Genomic DNA, 15,327 nt, shown 5'->3' with positions numbered 1-15,327 from the left:
TTACACCTTAGCATCATTTGGTAGACATTGACTCCTACATTTCCTATCTAAGCATATGTGCAAGCTTCAATCCAAACTCTTAGCATATATGTAGGGAGAGCAATTGCTACCAATTGGGGTTCATGAAACTTGTCCATATCCTTTTACACATGGTAAATATGCTTGGGCAAGCAACATGGATTCAATTGAAATTCAATTCATATCTTTGTGAAAGGGTTGTCATCAATTACCAAAAGGGAAGATTGAAAGCTCTAGTTTGGTTTTGGTGAATTGATGAAATCCTAAGTGCTAACATATTCCTCTAGTGATTATGAGATAGGATAGCACTATTCCAAGTGGTGGAGCAAACAATGAAGATCATGGTGATGATGGAGTGGCCTATGGTGATCAAGTGCTCGACTTGGAAAAGAAGAAAGAGAAAAACAAAAAGCTAAAGGTAAAGGTGAAACTTGATATGAGTTTTTGTGTTTTGGTGATCGAGACACTTAGTGAGTGTGATCACATTTAGGATCGATGGCCGTACTATTAAGAGGGGTGAAACTCGTATCGAAATAGCGGTTATCAAAGTGCCACTAGATGCTTTAACTCATTGCATATGCATTTAGATCTTGTGGAATGTTAACACCCTTGAAAATGTTTTGTGAAAATATGCTAACACACGTGCACAAGGTGATACACTTGGTGGTTGGCATATTTGAGCAAGGGTGAAGAAGTTGGTGACGTGGAGGAGTTGTTTGTCACTATTTTTTAGTGACCGGACACAGGTGACGGAGTGACCGGACTCGAGGTTTCAACGACCGGTCAATTATAAAACTTGGTGGTGCGCTCAGGCTCTGCCGGCTAGCTGACCAAACTCTGGTCCAAGTGGCGACTGGACTCGTCGGTGGTGCGTCCGATCAGCCATGACATATGCTGACGTAAGCACGGAGGCAAGAAAGAAGCGAGCTGACGCAGGGGCGTGTCCGGTCAGAGTGGACCTGACGCGTCCGGTCGTGTTTTGGCGGCTCTAGAACCTCTCTGGAGTTGACCTGACATGCGGTGGCTGAAGTGATCAATGCGTCCGGTCACAAGTTGCCGGTGCATGGGCGTGTGTTGACCTGACACGGGCGTGGTGCGTCCGATCGTTCTTCGCAGCGTCCGGTCTCACTTTAACAACGGAGGTGTTGGGAGATAGTCATTGGAGATCAACGACTCTGGTTGAATGGAGGTGACACATGGCAGCGGATCAGCGACCGGACGCTAAAGGTGGTGCGTCCGGTCACATCGACCGGCGCGTCCGATCGCCCCCGAGAAAGTTGCTGATAGAGACCCAACGACTCTATTTCGTGGGGGGCTCCTATTTAAGCCCCATAGCTGGCCCAAGCTCACTCTCTTGGCCATTTGTTTTGACATAGCAACCTTGTGAGCTTAGCCAAAGTCCTCCCACTCTTCTCCATCATTGATTCATCATCTTTGTGAGATTGGGAGTGAATCCAAGTGCATTGCTTGAGTGATTGCATCTAGAGGCACTTGGTGTTCGTGTTTCGCTGCGGGATTCGCTTGTTGCTCTTGGTGGTTGCCGCCACCTAGATGTCTTAGTGCAGCTGCGAATCGTCGAGTGGAGGAAGGTGCTTATCTCCGGCTCCGATCATGGTGATTGTGAGAGGTTCTTGACCTTTCCCCAGCGGAGAGCCAAAAGCTACTCTAGTGAATTGCTCGTAGCTTGTGTGATCCTTATCTTGTGCTAGGTTGTGCGGCATCCGATTGTGGGTCAAGCGTGTGATGCCTATAAGCGCGTGAACCTCCAAGTGAGTGAATCGTCACAACGAGGACTAACTTGTCGGCAAGCAAGTGAACCTCGGTAAAAAATCTTGGTGTCATCTTGTCCCAAGGATTTCATGATATTCATTGTGATTGATTGGCTCCATCTTGTGATTGGCTCATTCCTTGACATGGCGGTATAAATATCACATCCCCTCTCTTGTATTTATATTTCTAGTGTTGCTACGCTCTTTAGTGTAATTAGTTTTGAGAGCTAGCTTGTGTTGGGTCTAGTGGTTAGTGAGGACTCTTTAGTTAGTCTTTGAGAGCTCACTAACTTAGTGTAGTGACATAGCCTTTGTGTGTGCATAGAGACTATAGAAAGTAGAATTGTGGTAGGTTGGTTGTATTTTTAGTAGGCTAGCGTAACATTCGCTTCGTCTCATAATTGTCTAACTGGTTTGTTAAGTGTTGTTGTAAAAAATTTAATAGACTATTCACCCCCTCTAGCCATTAGGATCTTTCATCGGGTCGACCGCGGAGATGGGAGGAGCGGAGTGGGGGCGCGAAGAAGGAGCGGTGGGGCCGAGCTGACATCCATGGCGGGCGTGGACGGCGGTGAGGAGGGGGCTAGGGCGGGGTCTGCTCGGCCGACCTGGCGCCCATGGCGGGGGGGGGGGGGGGGGGGCGGTGAGGAGACGCATGGGCAAGGCCTGGCCAAGCCAAGCTCTAGAAAAATGCCCACCCCCATGTTCTTTTCTGGGCAGGCTAGAGGCGTACGGATGACCCCCTGAAGCCAGGCTCCAGCCCATCTACAGCCAACCAAATAAGCTTATCTTGGCCCCAAAAAAATAGGTTAGGAGTTAGCCACCAAACTAAACACACACTATGGGCTAGGGTCACATGCCTAGGAAGTACGAAATTATATGCATGGCCCATGCTAAAAGAACTCGACCTACGAAACTATGGCCCCGTTCGCGTGCCTTTAAATCCAGCTTGATCCGCTTCTTTTTTCATCCGAAACAGTATTTTTCTCTCACAAATTCCTCCAGATTCATCTAGATTCCTTCAAAATTTCTCCAAGCGAATGGAGCATTATATGCACAAAGGCGCAAATTTGCTGCACGACGATGCGTTCGTTCATTCCTACGGGCTACAATCAGCCCACGCACCAGCAGGCAGTAGGCAGCCAACGGCCACGCTACATCGGTTCAGTGTCTGATGCTAGTTAGTTCAATCATGTCGCGGCTAGCTAGCAGTGCCATAGTGCTTTCACTACCACGGAGGAAGGTACATCGTGTTTGCAAATTATAACTTTTCTGCGAAATGTAATTCTTTGTCACCCATACATTGATCAACACCGCTATCCTGGCGTCATTTATTACAGTACAATTTACACGCTTCGGACAATCACTAGTGCACATTGTGATGATGTAGAAGGAAAAGCGCTCGCAGTTCAATTCAGTAACAAGAAGCGATAGATTAAAAAAAAAACAACCTGGAAACCCCACGGTGTTCAGGGAAATGTAGTACACACTAGCTAGGTTCAATAACAACAACTAGCAGAAGCATGGCATACAGTACCAGAGATGCAAGAACTTGCGTTCTTGCCTGTGCCGTGTGGGCGACATTGCCATATTAGCCACGGCCCACGGAGGCGAGTGATTGTTGGTGAAGCTGCAGAGCTACTACCTTGCTGCTAAGACTGTCTTAACAAATGATAGGACTAAAGGGCCTGAAATGAGAGGCCTAGCTTTTTCTTCGGCGTGATATTTTGAACCTCACGACAGCCGTGCCGTAAACTGATCAGATTGTAGCTAATAAGTCATGATGAATCCTTTAGTGTCTCATGATCTGCTAGTCAGGCAAGAATTGCATCTGCCGAAGAAATAAAGATTGATTTCAATGTCAAAAAGTAGCAGCGATTGTGTTGGTCTTGTGTCCATATGACCTATTGCATGAACTTTATGTATCGTCAATATATTTCATGGCTTAAATTTGTTGTCGCCTCTATCTCCTTGTTCTTGCAAATTCAAATTTTGCCTTCATTATTTGTTTAATGAGCTTTAACTAAGCTATCGCAAATTGTTTAGCTTCTTGACTCTCTTATATAATTTAAAATTCATATTTGTTTAGTGTGTTATATTTTCTTATTCATATATATTGGGTTGTCGTAATGATCTAGGACTTTGCATATTTTATACTTTTTAACTTCTTGGTATAATCTAGCTAGTAGCTAAACTTGCCAATTTTGATCTACTAAATGAGAAGTACACTTTTAATTAGGATCACACGTGTGGAATTTTATGTTTGCTATGTATGAATATTTGATGAAAATAAGGCATTTCCTTCTCTAATAAAATAAATTTATTTGAAAACTGAAACTCCCTTTTTTCAAGATAGTTCTTTTTTAATTTGGTATCTTCAGTGTAGGAGTTTTATGAACAAAGGATAATCTAGCTAAAAGAAATTGGAGTGAAAGTAAAAAAAAAAGAGTTGTTTTGGTGATTGTAATGACAGAATCAAACACCTCTAGTGGAGAATCGTGCTAGGTCTCTACTGGAGATTTATATACAAATAGTTATTGGGTTAATAACACCAAGATCAACCTCTCATATGCTTGGAAATTGGCTAACCGGTACTCCCTCCGTTCCCATTTATAGATCGCTTTGGCTTTTTTAGACTGTAGCTTTTATTATGTATCTATAGACATATCGTATATCTAGAAAGAGTGTGTGTGTGTGTGTGTGTGTATATATATATATATATATATATATATATATATATATATATATATATATATATATATATTGGAAATAAAGAGCTAAGAAAGATGTTTGTAGGTGTACCAAATATTTTTTGGTTCCAAATAATTTGGTATTGTCATAATGATATTGTTTTTTTTAGAAAATAATGGATCTTTCGTGCAGGCTATGGCTGCAGTTCTAGGCGCTGGTAGCATGAAATTAGACAGGCAAGAAAAACGCCATCCAAATGACACTAAGACATTGGAGATTATTGCTATGGGTATTTTTGCCGATAACACATCTGATGGAGAAGCAAGAAGAGAATTTGCTTATGATTTTGTACTTTTGTGTAGGTTCACATTCCTCTAATTTATATAATCAGCTTTTTGGCTAATAAATAATTTTGTCAAACTTGGTGGCGTATGTGTATGCATCGCGGTGGCCGAAGACTAGCTACTCCATTTTCTTAAAAAAAGTAGAGAGACAAAAAAGGGATTTGCTAAATTTCAGGTGTCTGAATTTTAGTTTTCTTTCGGGCAACGGTTATTGCATATATTTTATACTAAAATTACAGTTTTAGTTCGTTACAATTTCTACAGACACAGGTCTGCAATTTTCGGTTCCTAGAATAAAAAACCAGTTAGACAAAACCACAAACATGACAAAATCTGATATGTGTTGACACAAAGATAATTTAAAAATTGACAATCATTTTCTATAGTTAGACAAGGACAAAAATTTGATATGTTATAACAAATCACAAAAATGACAATTTACCTTGTACTAATTATAGTACAGAAGTGTTGTCTGAAATCAACTTAATATTCAGGCACCTGAAATATAGAAAAAGTGCAAAAAAATTAGCTACTAATAATGTATCATGGATGCCTGACCAAGGAAGCTATCATGCACCCATGAACCTGCGTACATTAGTTTAACTCGCTCAGGTATCGTCAAGATAACAAGTATTTGAACTTGTCTTGATAATATAAGAATAAAGAGTTTATGTAACATGATTGCTTAATTTAAACTAATCAACTATCCCTATAACTCAAGGGTGGACCCAGTACACAAGGAGCGGGGGCACGTGCCCCTACTCAAATTCTTGGTTTGCAAAAAAAATGCATTCTTTCATGTAGTTGTAGAAGTCCATCAATAACAGGTCCGCCAGTTAGATTTTGTGCTATTATTTACTTCAAAGGCGCACAGAAAATGCTTGCAGCAAATGGTTACTACGCCGGTTTCGTCCATTGTTATACGTCATTATTACAATGCCGTGTCAAACGTTAACAAAATAGTTCCTCGGGACCAAGTTTCTAGTGAATAACATGAGCGGAGCTAGCTATATTCCTAAGTATTAATTCACAATAATACCAACAAATCTGGGAACATCTTATGTATATAGCAGGTACATACTTATATATACATAAAACAATTCGACTAAACTACGTTTTTCGAGTATAATAAGAGCAACTCTAATAGACTACCTAAACACACTACCTATGTCCAATTTAGATAGTGAGACTAAAAGACCCCAGATTTGTTGGCTACCAAAATTCCCCTTACCACTACTCGTTCACGTTGGGCCAACAAATCTGGCCACCGCAGACCACTTGCGTGTTCTCAGCGACAGGTTCTGAAGCCCAGGTTGTTTGGGTATATTGGTCGCGTTTGGAATTTGTAGGAAGAGAGCTGTCGCTTGTTTCTACTGTAGCAACCGGTACTGGATTTGTTCGGTTCGCTTGACCTTATCAGCCGGCTGCAGTATTTTTCTCTCACAGTAAAACAGCTTCAACTGCCTTATCAGTCGACTTTAATATCAGCCGAACAAACTGTTCCCGGCTTATTTCAACGGTTTGTTTTAACCAAATCTAGAGCCTTCAATGATCTTGACTGAAGCAGTAGCAGAAACCTTCAGGAAGCTTTTGCTGCTGATATAGAAGCCTAAGAGGGTTTCAATCATCTATGATCGATGTACGTATAAAGAATAGAATGATACGTAGCTTGTACCAGTCCCTCTTCTTTCTTTTATTTATTTATTTAATTTATAAAGCACGTGCACATTTCAAAATTCAAAACCCTAGCTCCTCATCCTCAACTACTCCATACGTGATTCTAGTCTACATATATACTCACTTCTTCCATGCATTATTGTATGATGAGGCAACCTACCTTATAAAGTATACGAATCGTGCATGCAAGTATGCAATCCATACAAAACACCTATATTTATTTTAGCGAGATACACAAAACACTTATCGCCCTGTTCGTTTGGGCTTGTTTGGCTGATAAGCCATGACTAAAAGTATTGTTGACTGATTTAGTGTAAGTGAAAAATACTGTTCGGTAACTTAAAAAAATACGGTTATAAGCCAAGCAAGCCCAATCAAACACGTATATATATATATATATATATATAGAATTACTATCCTGTAGCTGGCTACAGAATAACTTATTCTGTAGCCACTTTGAGTTACGATAATTACTATGTTATTTTTACGAGATTATAGTAACTCCTTACTAAGTGGTTTAATATAACGTTATGGTAAATATCCCCATGTGTTATAGTAACCCAACTATCGTAAATATGTATTTATATTATGGTAAATTAGTATATAAAATTATGGTAAATGGAGGTGGCTACAGAATAACTTATTTTGTAGCCGGCTACTGAATAGCCTCTCCCTATATATATATATATATATATATATATATATATATATATATATATATATATATATATATTATATATGCAGCGACCCATACAAAGACACGGGCAGAGCAGCGGGATTCGAGTGCAAAAACAAGAAGCAGACCAACACGCACCTCCCCGTATCCCCGTCCCGCGGCTGCGACAAAGCGAGCCCCAAGCGCCAGAGGACGAGGACGGGACAGACAGGGACAGGGCACGTGAAAACCCGCAGGACCGCAACCCTGACGCAGTCCGAGTGGGCCGGCCTCGCTCGCTGCGAGAAACGTGCCGCAGCGGGAGCCGGGAGGGGCGGCGGGCGGGAGAGGAAAGGAAAGGATCACCGACCATCAGAGGAGATGATGGGTTGGTTGGCCAATCGCAGATTGTGCCGGCGCCCGGCTGGGGGGAGTTGGGAGGATCACTCACGGCCTCGCGGGACGGCGGCAGTACGTGCAGCGGAGCAGGCAGCGCTGGCCGCTGGAGGCTGGACCACCACGTCCTGCGCGGCCGGTGGTGCGTGATGAGATCTGGATCGCGATAGGGAGGAGGCGTATGGGTGTGGGCCGTGCGCTGTCGCCGGTACCGGGAGGCGCCGTCCGCAAATCGTGCCACCGTCAGGTTTTCAATTTCGGTATTACAAAAATTTTAGCCACCACCAAAACTACTGAATTTCGTGAAATTCGGCCGGAATTTCGGCGAAATTTTTTTTAGAGACTAACACATGAAGTATGCTTTTTCTAAAAAAACATTTAAATTTAAACAAATATTAGTACGATTTATGACTATAAATCTATTGAATACAAAAATATGCAATATAAACAATAAAAAATTGAGTCTAAAGTTATATAACACATGTATTAGTGTATTACAAAATTTCGGATTTTTCTTTCGACCACCACCGAAATTACCGAATTTCGTAAAATTTCGCTGAAATTTTGAACCCTGGCCACCATCACCGTTGATCCCATCTAACAACTCCGCTAGCATTAGTTCGTTTGGCTTGGTTCCCGTGGGTTCTGCTAGGACACACCACACCCGTGTAAGACGTTTCAATTCCCTACATCTAGTTGTTTCCTGTAGTTCGGCAACCAAAGACGACGATTGCAGCCTGTTCGGGAGGCCGTATCGTATCATGGATTATTTACTGCTGGCTGGTTTGGTGTGAGAAAAAAACACGGTTCCCGGCTGGAAATTTACGATCGTTTACAAGCAAGCGAACAGGCCGGCAAGCTGAATACTCATGCAAAAATGGTAATTAGTGTGTGGTTGTGAGTACGTGCTACACATGTAAACACGATGTTTGACAATACAAATGCATGCATGATTTTATCTACACCTATGCATTTACTTTAGATTTTTTATTTGAACGAGTGCCAGCGTGGTTTGAATATCACACCACTATATGATCTGCTACTTATATTCAACACTTATCTACAACTATGCATTTACTTTAGATTTTTATTTGAACATGTGCCAGCGTGGTTTGAATATCACACCACTGTATGATTGCTACTTATATTCAAAACTTCGAGAGTTAGGAATGAGACCGGATCGGATACTGAACAGATATCACCGATATTATATTAGTTTTTATATTTCTATTCGGATTCGAATTCGAATATGATCAACTATGTCGGATAGGATACGATTAGGTATCGACATCATAAATATGCGATTTGAGTATTTAGATATGGATACAGTATCAGGTGTTGAATATCCGGACTCGAATACGGACAAATCTAAACTCCTCTAAACGGATTGGTCTCGAATACGGTCGGAAAATATCAGTACCTTTTTCACCCCTATCAAGAGGTCATACTTAGTTTATATCTATACCTATTAATAAAGAGGCAAAATTTCAGCTATTTTTTTGTCCGTCCATATTTTTTTGTCAGGTCTTCCCTTAACTAACTCCGCAAATTTAAGAAATGCCTCTTTTCACGTATGTCTATCTAGCGTTATATACATATATGTGACATATATGTATGGTATCTTTAAATAATCTAAATATAATTAGGAATGCTAATCCAAGCTAATATGCTCCTAAGCTTTCTACGTTCACACGGTTTTGTTTCCTTCTCCGCCGTATGTGTTTCCCACGGACGGTCCGAGTTCGTTTATGTTTTTCTTTTTTCCAATTTTCTGTCCATCCGTATGGTTGTTTTTTTTCCCTTTTTTTTCCTGTTGTACATGCATGTTTCCGCGGACGTCTGTTTTCTTGCATTTTCTATTTCTTCCGTCCGTTTTCACCGTCGTCGTTGTTCTCTCTTTTTTTGTTTTTTCGTTGTTTATTTCCATATAAATATAAAAAACAAACATGGATATAACTAGAAATCCTAATTCAAATATAAGATGTTCCGATCGGATTTCATTTGTGTTTGTTTTGGAAACTAAGGCACCCAGCATCATATATGAACCCAACTCGATCACGTTGCGTCAAAATCTCTTGCTTGTGTTTCTCCTTACCGATAAAAACTATATATATAAGCCTATAGAAGATACCAGCCTCTATAGGCCGTGCGTACTCCTTGGGGAAGCGCAGGGCAACAAGGCCGGCTATGATCTGCGCATGGCCGAGGTGGCCTCACCCACGGCATCGAAGAAGCCAAAGCCGCTAACGTCGACGCGTCGCGGACAAAGCATGGCTACGAGGATTCTCTCCCGAGGGAGGAGGACATCCGGCGCCTCCATGTGCTAGCCATGCTCTTCGGCGAGGACGAAGTCACACGCCTTCGCAGTCTCAAGGACCTGATTGAGGACCCCACTGCGATCGCCGATGTCAACACGGGAGAGATATGGGAGGGGCAGACCGACATCTTCCACTTCCTCGTTCCTGCACGACATCCGGGCGCTGCGTGATCCGGCAATAGGCAGGCGGCGCGCACCAAAGCACTTTGACCATGGCGGCGACCATGGATGCGCAAGGGCCTCCCGTAGAGAACATGGATGGTTCCCTGATAGCGTGCTCACGAACGCCGAGGCCCTGCCCCCCGTACACCTCCTAGAGCTTCCACTTGTCAGTAGAGTTGGTCGGTGCTGCCAAGCGTGAAGGACATCGTGCTGTCGTCCCTAGCGACAACGACGGTGACTAGGAGGCGGGCCTTGATGCCGAGGAGCGCACGGACGACCATGTTGACCACGGCGAGGTGCGCCCTAGGGAGACCCACGTAGAGATTGAGCCGCGAGCTAGGCTTCCCCACGACTGGCGTCGACATCCTATGCCGCTGCAGCCATCCGTGCGTGCCTTCGCGAACCGCGGCCTGTCCGCGCGTGCCACAAAGCCTGCCGACGAGCTGGTCCACTGCAGGCACTGTGACACGTGCAGTCCACTGCCGACAACTTGAATGAAAATAACAATCCGTTGCAACGTACGAGCACTTTTGCTAGGTCTAAACTAAAATGACTTGATTTCATAAAACCACATGTCTTATATGGCTAAAAAAGCAGAGGGAGTAGGCCATTATATTTATTCATTTATTGATTATTATATAATTAAAAAATACCAGCTTTCAACCCCTGACTAAAAAAAGTAACTCACTGATCGCTCGTGACAACCTTTTTAATACACGAGGCACAAGAATTTTAACTCTGGTTTACAACACCATAGACTTTTAAACGTTCCTTTTATATTCACACACGCTTGTTCCAGACCCATATCAAATATTCAAATGACATAAACAAGCGTAAAGTTGATACTTTTTTAGTCACCAGCATTTACTTAGCATAAAATAGTACCTTCAAAAAAATTCATGAATAAATTGGATGGAGATAATGAGATGAATGTTTCATTTGTCCCTATAGAGCATGTTTGATACACATTACTAGTTACTAGATGGGCTAAAATTAGCAGGTTATGGTTGGTTAATAACTAGTTAGAGACTTGTCTATAAAATAGCTCACATATTAGTCCTCCCATTTAAATGCATTAGAGCTAATGTGGGCTAATTTCTAGCTAGCTAAAAATTAGCCCTTCAATCCAAACAGACCCATATAAGTCAACCGGCCCTACAAGGCTTTTCATAACAAATATGCTGCTCCCTTCGTTCATAAAAAATGCATCTATGGATTGCGTGCAGATCAAACGGCTCAACTCTGACTGAGTTTATATGAATATTATTAATCATTTATGTCTCCAACCAGATTTACTATGAAAATATATTTCATGATCAACTTAATAGCACTTATTTTATATCATAAATATTTTTTATACAATTTTAGTTAAATTTTAAATTATTTGACTTATCGAAAAATGAGAATTGCATTTTTTTTATGGACGGAGGAGGGAGCACTATCACAGCCGTGTGCACATCATATGTACTCCAAGCAAAGACGTAAACGGATCATAGCATGCAAAACCTATCCATTCTTTAATCACCTTTGAATCTCCATCTCGAGTTATACGTACACACTTGTCCGCTCCCATCGCAGCCTCCCTCTCTCTCTCTCTCTCTCCTCCCTCCAGCCTCACACTGTCACCAGGTGAATAAGCACAAATTTCAAACACGAAAATTCCAAAAAAAAAAGACCTCCATTTCCAAATCCGCACCTGGGCCCGCCCCAAATGCGCCAGGCCTCGCGCCGTCGCCGCTGCACACCGCCGATGACTCCCGCCCCTCCGAACGCCACCGGCGACCTCTTCGCTGCCAACCTCACAGGCGCGCTCCTTGCGGTCGCCTCCTCCGCCTTCATCGGCGTCAGCTTCATCGTCAAGAAGAAGGGCCTACGCCGGGCGGCCGCCGCCGGCGCCCGCGCAGGTGCACGCTCCCTCTCCGTCACTGGCGGCCGAAAGGCGCCTCCTTTCTTCTCTCTGTCGTTAGTCCCGTGGGCTGCGCGTCGAATTCTTCGTTTCATTCTATTTTTAGCCATCCGGTGTAGTCTACGTGACGAACAATTGAAAAGTCAGCCTCGTTCATGACCAGTTCGTTGTTCTCTTCTTCTTCTCCCTTCGACGAACATTTGTGAATTTGTGTTGGTGATGGAATTTGCAGGTGTTGGAGGCTATGGGTACCTCTTGGAGCCACTCTGGTGGGTTGGGATGGTTACGAGTACGTTCCTCATTCCTTTGGCTGCCTCATTGTTCACGGCATCTGGCAGAAATAATAATTGAAATGCTGGAAACCTCGCAGTGCTGATTGGGGAGATTGCCAATTTTGTGGCCTACATGTTTGCGCCAGCTGTTCTTGTCACCCCGCTTGGCGCGCTCAGCATAATTGTCAGGTAGGATTATGAATAATATGTGATTGCTAAATGGCTGTTATATACCATCTGGAGAGTGGAGACTGCTAAATTTTGTGTATTTTCTTCTTTTTTTTAAAAAAAAACATGTACATGCTCCTGTGTGTGATCTCTACGGAGCAGTGCTGTTCTAGCCCATTTCACCCTGAATGAGAAGCTGCAGCGGATGGGTGTGTTGGGTTGTGTCCTCTGTATAGTCGGGTCAACCGTGATCATCCTCCATGCACCTGAGGAAGAGACACCAAGATCAGTGACACAGATCTGGCACTTGGCAACGCAACCTGGTATTCCCTACTATCATAAATACTAATAACTAGTCTTTTATATATCAACACGATCTGAAAAAAAAAACACATCTTGATATATTTTTTTAATTCTGATGTAAATCCTAATAAAAACATGATTATCAAGATAAACCGGTTTGCATTGTTTTTCATATGTTTACCTAATTCATAGTCTAGTTAAAAGCATTGACTAATGCGTTTTGACTTTTGAGACAACATGTTGGGTCACCAAAACGAACCTATTGGGTTTTGACATACAGTCTGTAATGTCTCTTCTTGCTTTCTGCAGCCTTTCTTTGTTATGCGGTCTCTGCATTGGCGATCTCACTGATCTTGATACTTCACTGCGCACCCCGTTATGGCCAGACCAACATAGTGGTGTATGTGGGAATTTGCTCGGTGATAGGATCTTTGACGGTAAATGATGTCCATCAGCATACCTTCGAGACCAGCTTCGTTTTGGTTTTTATGGAGTATTTGTTTGCCTTTTCTTTTGCTAGGTAATGAGCATTAAGGCGGTAGGCATTGCTATCAAGCTTACAATTGAGGGTATAAACCAGGCTGGCTATTTCCAGACTTGGTTGTTTGCAACTGTTTCAGCAACATGCATAATTATTCAGTTAATTTACCTGAACAAGGTACAGCCAGGATTAACTTTAAAATTTAGGTAACAATATTTACAATTTTGATTTGCATCTCCACGTCATGTTCAACTTCCAGGCATTGGATACTTTCAATACCGCAGTTGTTTCTCCCATCTACTATGCGATGTTCACATCCCTTACAATTTTAGCAAGTGCCATAATGTTTAAGGTATTCTAATTTTGCAAAACTTCCATACATTCCAAATATTTTATTCTTGCGGAACTAAGGTTTTGTGATTACAACTAGGACTGGTCCGGGCAGAGTATAAGCAGTATTGCTTCTGAGATTTGTGGGTTTCTTACTGTGCTTACTGGTACTGTTGTACTGCATTCTACAAGAGAACATGATCCAACCCTTTCTTCAGGTAAATGCTTCGTAGTTTAACGAATCATGATTTAGTCCTTCTCTACTGGAAAGATGAATGTTTGCTATGTGATACATCATATGCACTTCTGGCTTGACGACTACATTATGCAAACATGCTTACCATGTTCTCCCAGAACTTAGCATAAGACCTTTGGTCACTGATGTCATAAATTGCCCATTTCCAAATTAGTAGCCTTATAGCATTAGAGCCTCTTTACTTAGCGCTATGGTCGTACAGAGTATCAATTTGGCAATCTTACTGAAGTTACATTCAATTTTGTAGCAGGGAAAGTCGTTGACTAGAAAATCTGTATGGTTTGTATTGTCGATTCTAGCATAGAAGTTGTAGTTGTTCAGAGTTGGTACTTTATGCTACTATTGTACTCTCTCCAGTCCCAAAAAAATACAATTCTCGTTTTTAGAAGAGTCAAATGATTTGAATTAATCAAAATTATACAAAAAGTACTAACATTTATAATACAAAATAAGTACCATTACATTAATTATGGAATGTATTTTCATAATAAACTTATTTGGAGACACTGTAAATTTGGTCAAATTAGAGCTTGTTTGACTGACACGAATCTCATAGTTACATTCTTTTTGGGACGGAGGGAGTATTGGATACCAATTCTACAATCCCTGCTAAAGTTGGTCAATTTTTTAGCAGCAAAGTTGGTTGAATTGAAAAGTTATTTGGTGATTTGCTACGAGTACCTGGAGATTGTTCTGTTGATGATTGTTGTCAGGACACTATTTATGGATCGAGAGATGGCCCACCATTTCTAAGTTTTTGAAATTGGACCTGCCACCAACCACTTTTGATGTGCTGACTGCTGACATGTGTGTCCTTTTTAAAAGCTTTAAAGTTTGATTCTAGATTGTTTTGCAAGGCCACAGAACCTAGCTGTTTTTATGTATTCTTGTTCTTCAGAAAAATTAAAAAGAATTAATAGCTTTTCTTGATAGGTATTGATAGATATCAACTTCTCCATGTGAAATCTTTTGGCTTATGAAATCTGAATCTCGTATCAAAAGCGATACAGTGGTAACTAACTATTTTTCTTTTACAACTACAGATCTGTACGCTCCTCTTTCCCCAATATATTGGCATATCCAAGGCACCGGTGAAACAGGAGGAAAACTGAAAGAGGGTGATTTACTCTCTGGCGATTTCATTACCGTGGTACGACAAGACTACTTTGTGTAGAGACCTTCCACGATGCTCAATGTTCTTGATTAAAAAAAAAGAGAACACTATCGAAGGATCCTACTGATGCTCAGTGTACTGCGGCTCTCCGCTCTCCCACTTTGCGTGGTTCATCATTGAGATACTCGTTATGCTTCCTATGCTCATGATGTCTCAAGAGTCAAAGGCAGTCTTTCTGTGGCCGCTGGACTGACCCGAGTAATTGCTAAGTTTTGTAGAAATGGTTAGGATTTGTTGAAGTTCCAGTTTGATCACAGGCACCCGGGCCGATGCCTCGTAGTAAGATGTAAGCAATCTGTCTAGCCTGCTGGGTTGAGCAAGCTTTGCTGCAGTGTATCAGGGTGGTGCAGCTGTTGTATTTATATATTGTACAGTCTAATGTGAATGTATGAATTAGAGCTAACAGAA

The 15,327-nt window shown here is 41.9% G+C and overlaps 1 protein-coding gene across 1 annotated transcript; it reads left to right on the top strand.

Moving 5' to 3' along the window:
• The first annotated feature begins 11,599 nt into the window (after nucleotides 1–11,599).
• On the top strand, nucleotides 11,600–15,327 carry LOC136516762 (probable magnesium transporter NIPA6). Its single transcript, XM_066510246.1, has 9 exons — nucleotides 11,600–11,933; nucleotides 12,168–12,224; nucleotides 12,306–12,396; nucleotides 12,538–12,698; nucleotides 12,988–13,115; nucleotides 13,199–13,336; nucleotides 13,419–13,511; nucleotides 13,590–13,707; nucleotides 14,789–15,327. The coding sequence occupies exons 1-9, from the start codon at nucleotides 11,741–11,743 to the stop codon at nucleotides 14,917–14,919; spliced, it is 1,110 nt and encodes a 369-aa protein (XP_066366343.1). The 5' UTR covers nucleotides 11,600–11,740; the 3' UTR covers nucleotides 14,920–15,327.

The sequence above is a fragment of the Miscanthus floridulus genome, chromosome 17 (genome assembly GCF_019320115.1).
Source record: "Miscanthus floridulus cultivar M001 chromosome 17, ASM1932011v1, whole genome shotgun sequence".
In the NCBI taxonomy this organism is placed as follows: domain Eukaryota; kingdom Viridiplantae; phylum Streptophyta; class Magnoliopsida; order Poales; family Poaceae; genus Miscanthus; species Miscanthus floridulus.
The sequence above is the reverse complement of the archived record's forward strand: the minus strand, read 5'-3'. Positions and strand labels throughout refer to the sequence as shown.

Bases quoted from the DNA above. Each gene is read 5' to 3' on its own strand.
- LOC136516762 (XM_066510246.1), top strand. From the start codon at position 11,741: ATGCGCCAGGCCTCGCGCCGTCGCCGCTGCACACCGCCGATGACTCCC. The intron at 12,397-12,537 runs GTAGGATTATGA...TCTACGGAGCAG, and splicing joins GCGCTCAGCATAATTGTCAG to TGCTGTTCTAGCCCATTTCA. The intron at 13,337-13,418 runs GTACAGCCAGGA...TTCAACTTCCAG, and splicing joins AGTTAATTTACCTGAACAAG to GCATTGGATACTTTCAATAC.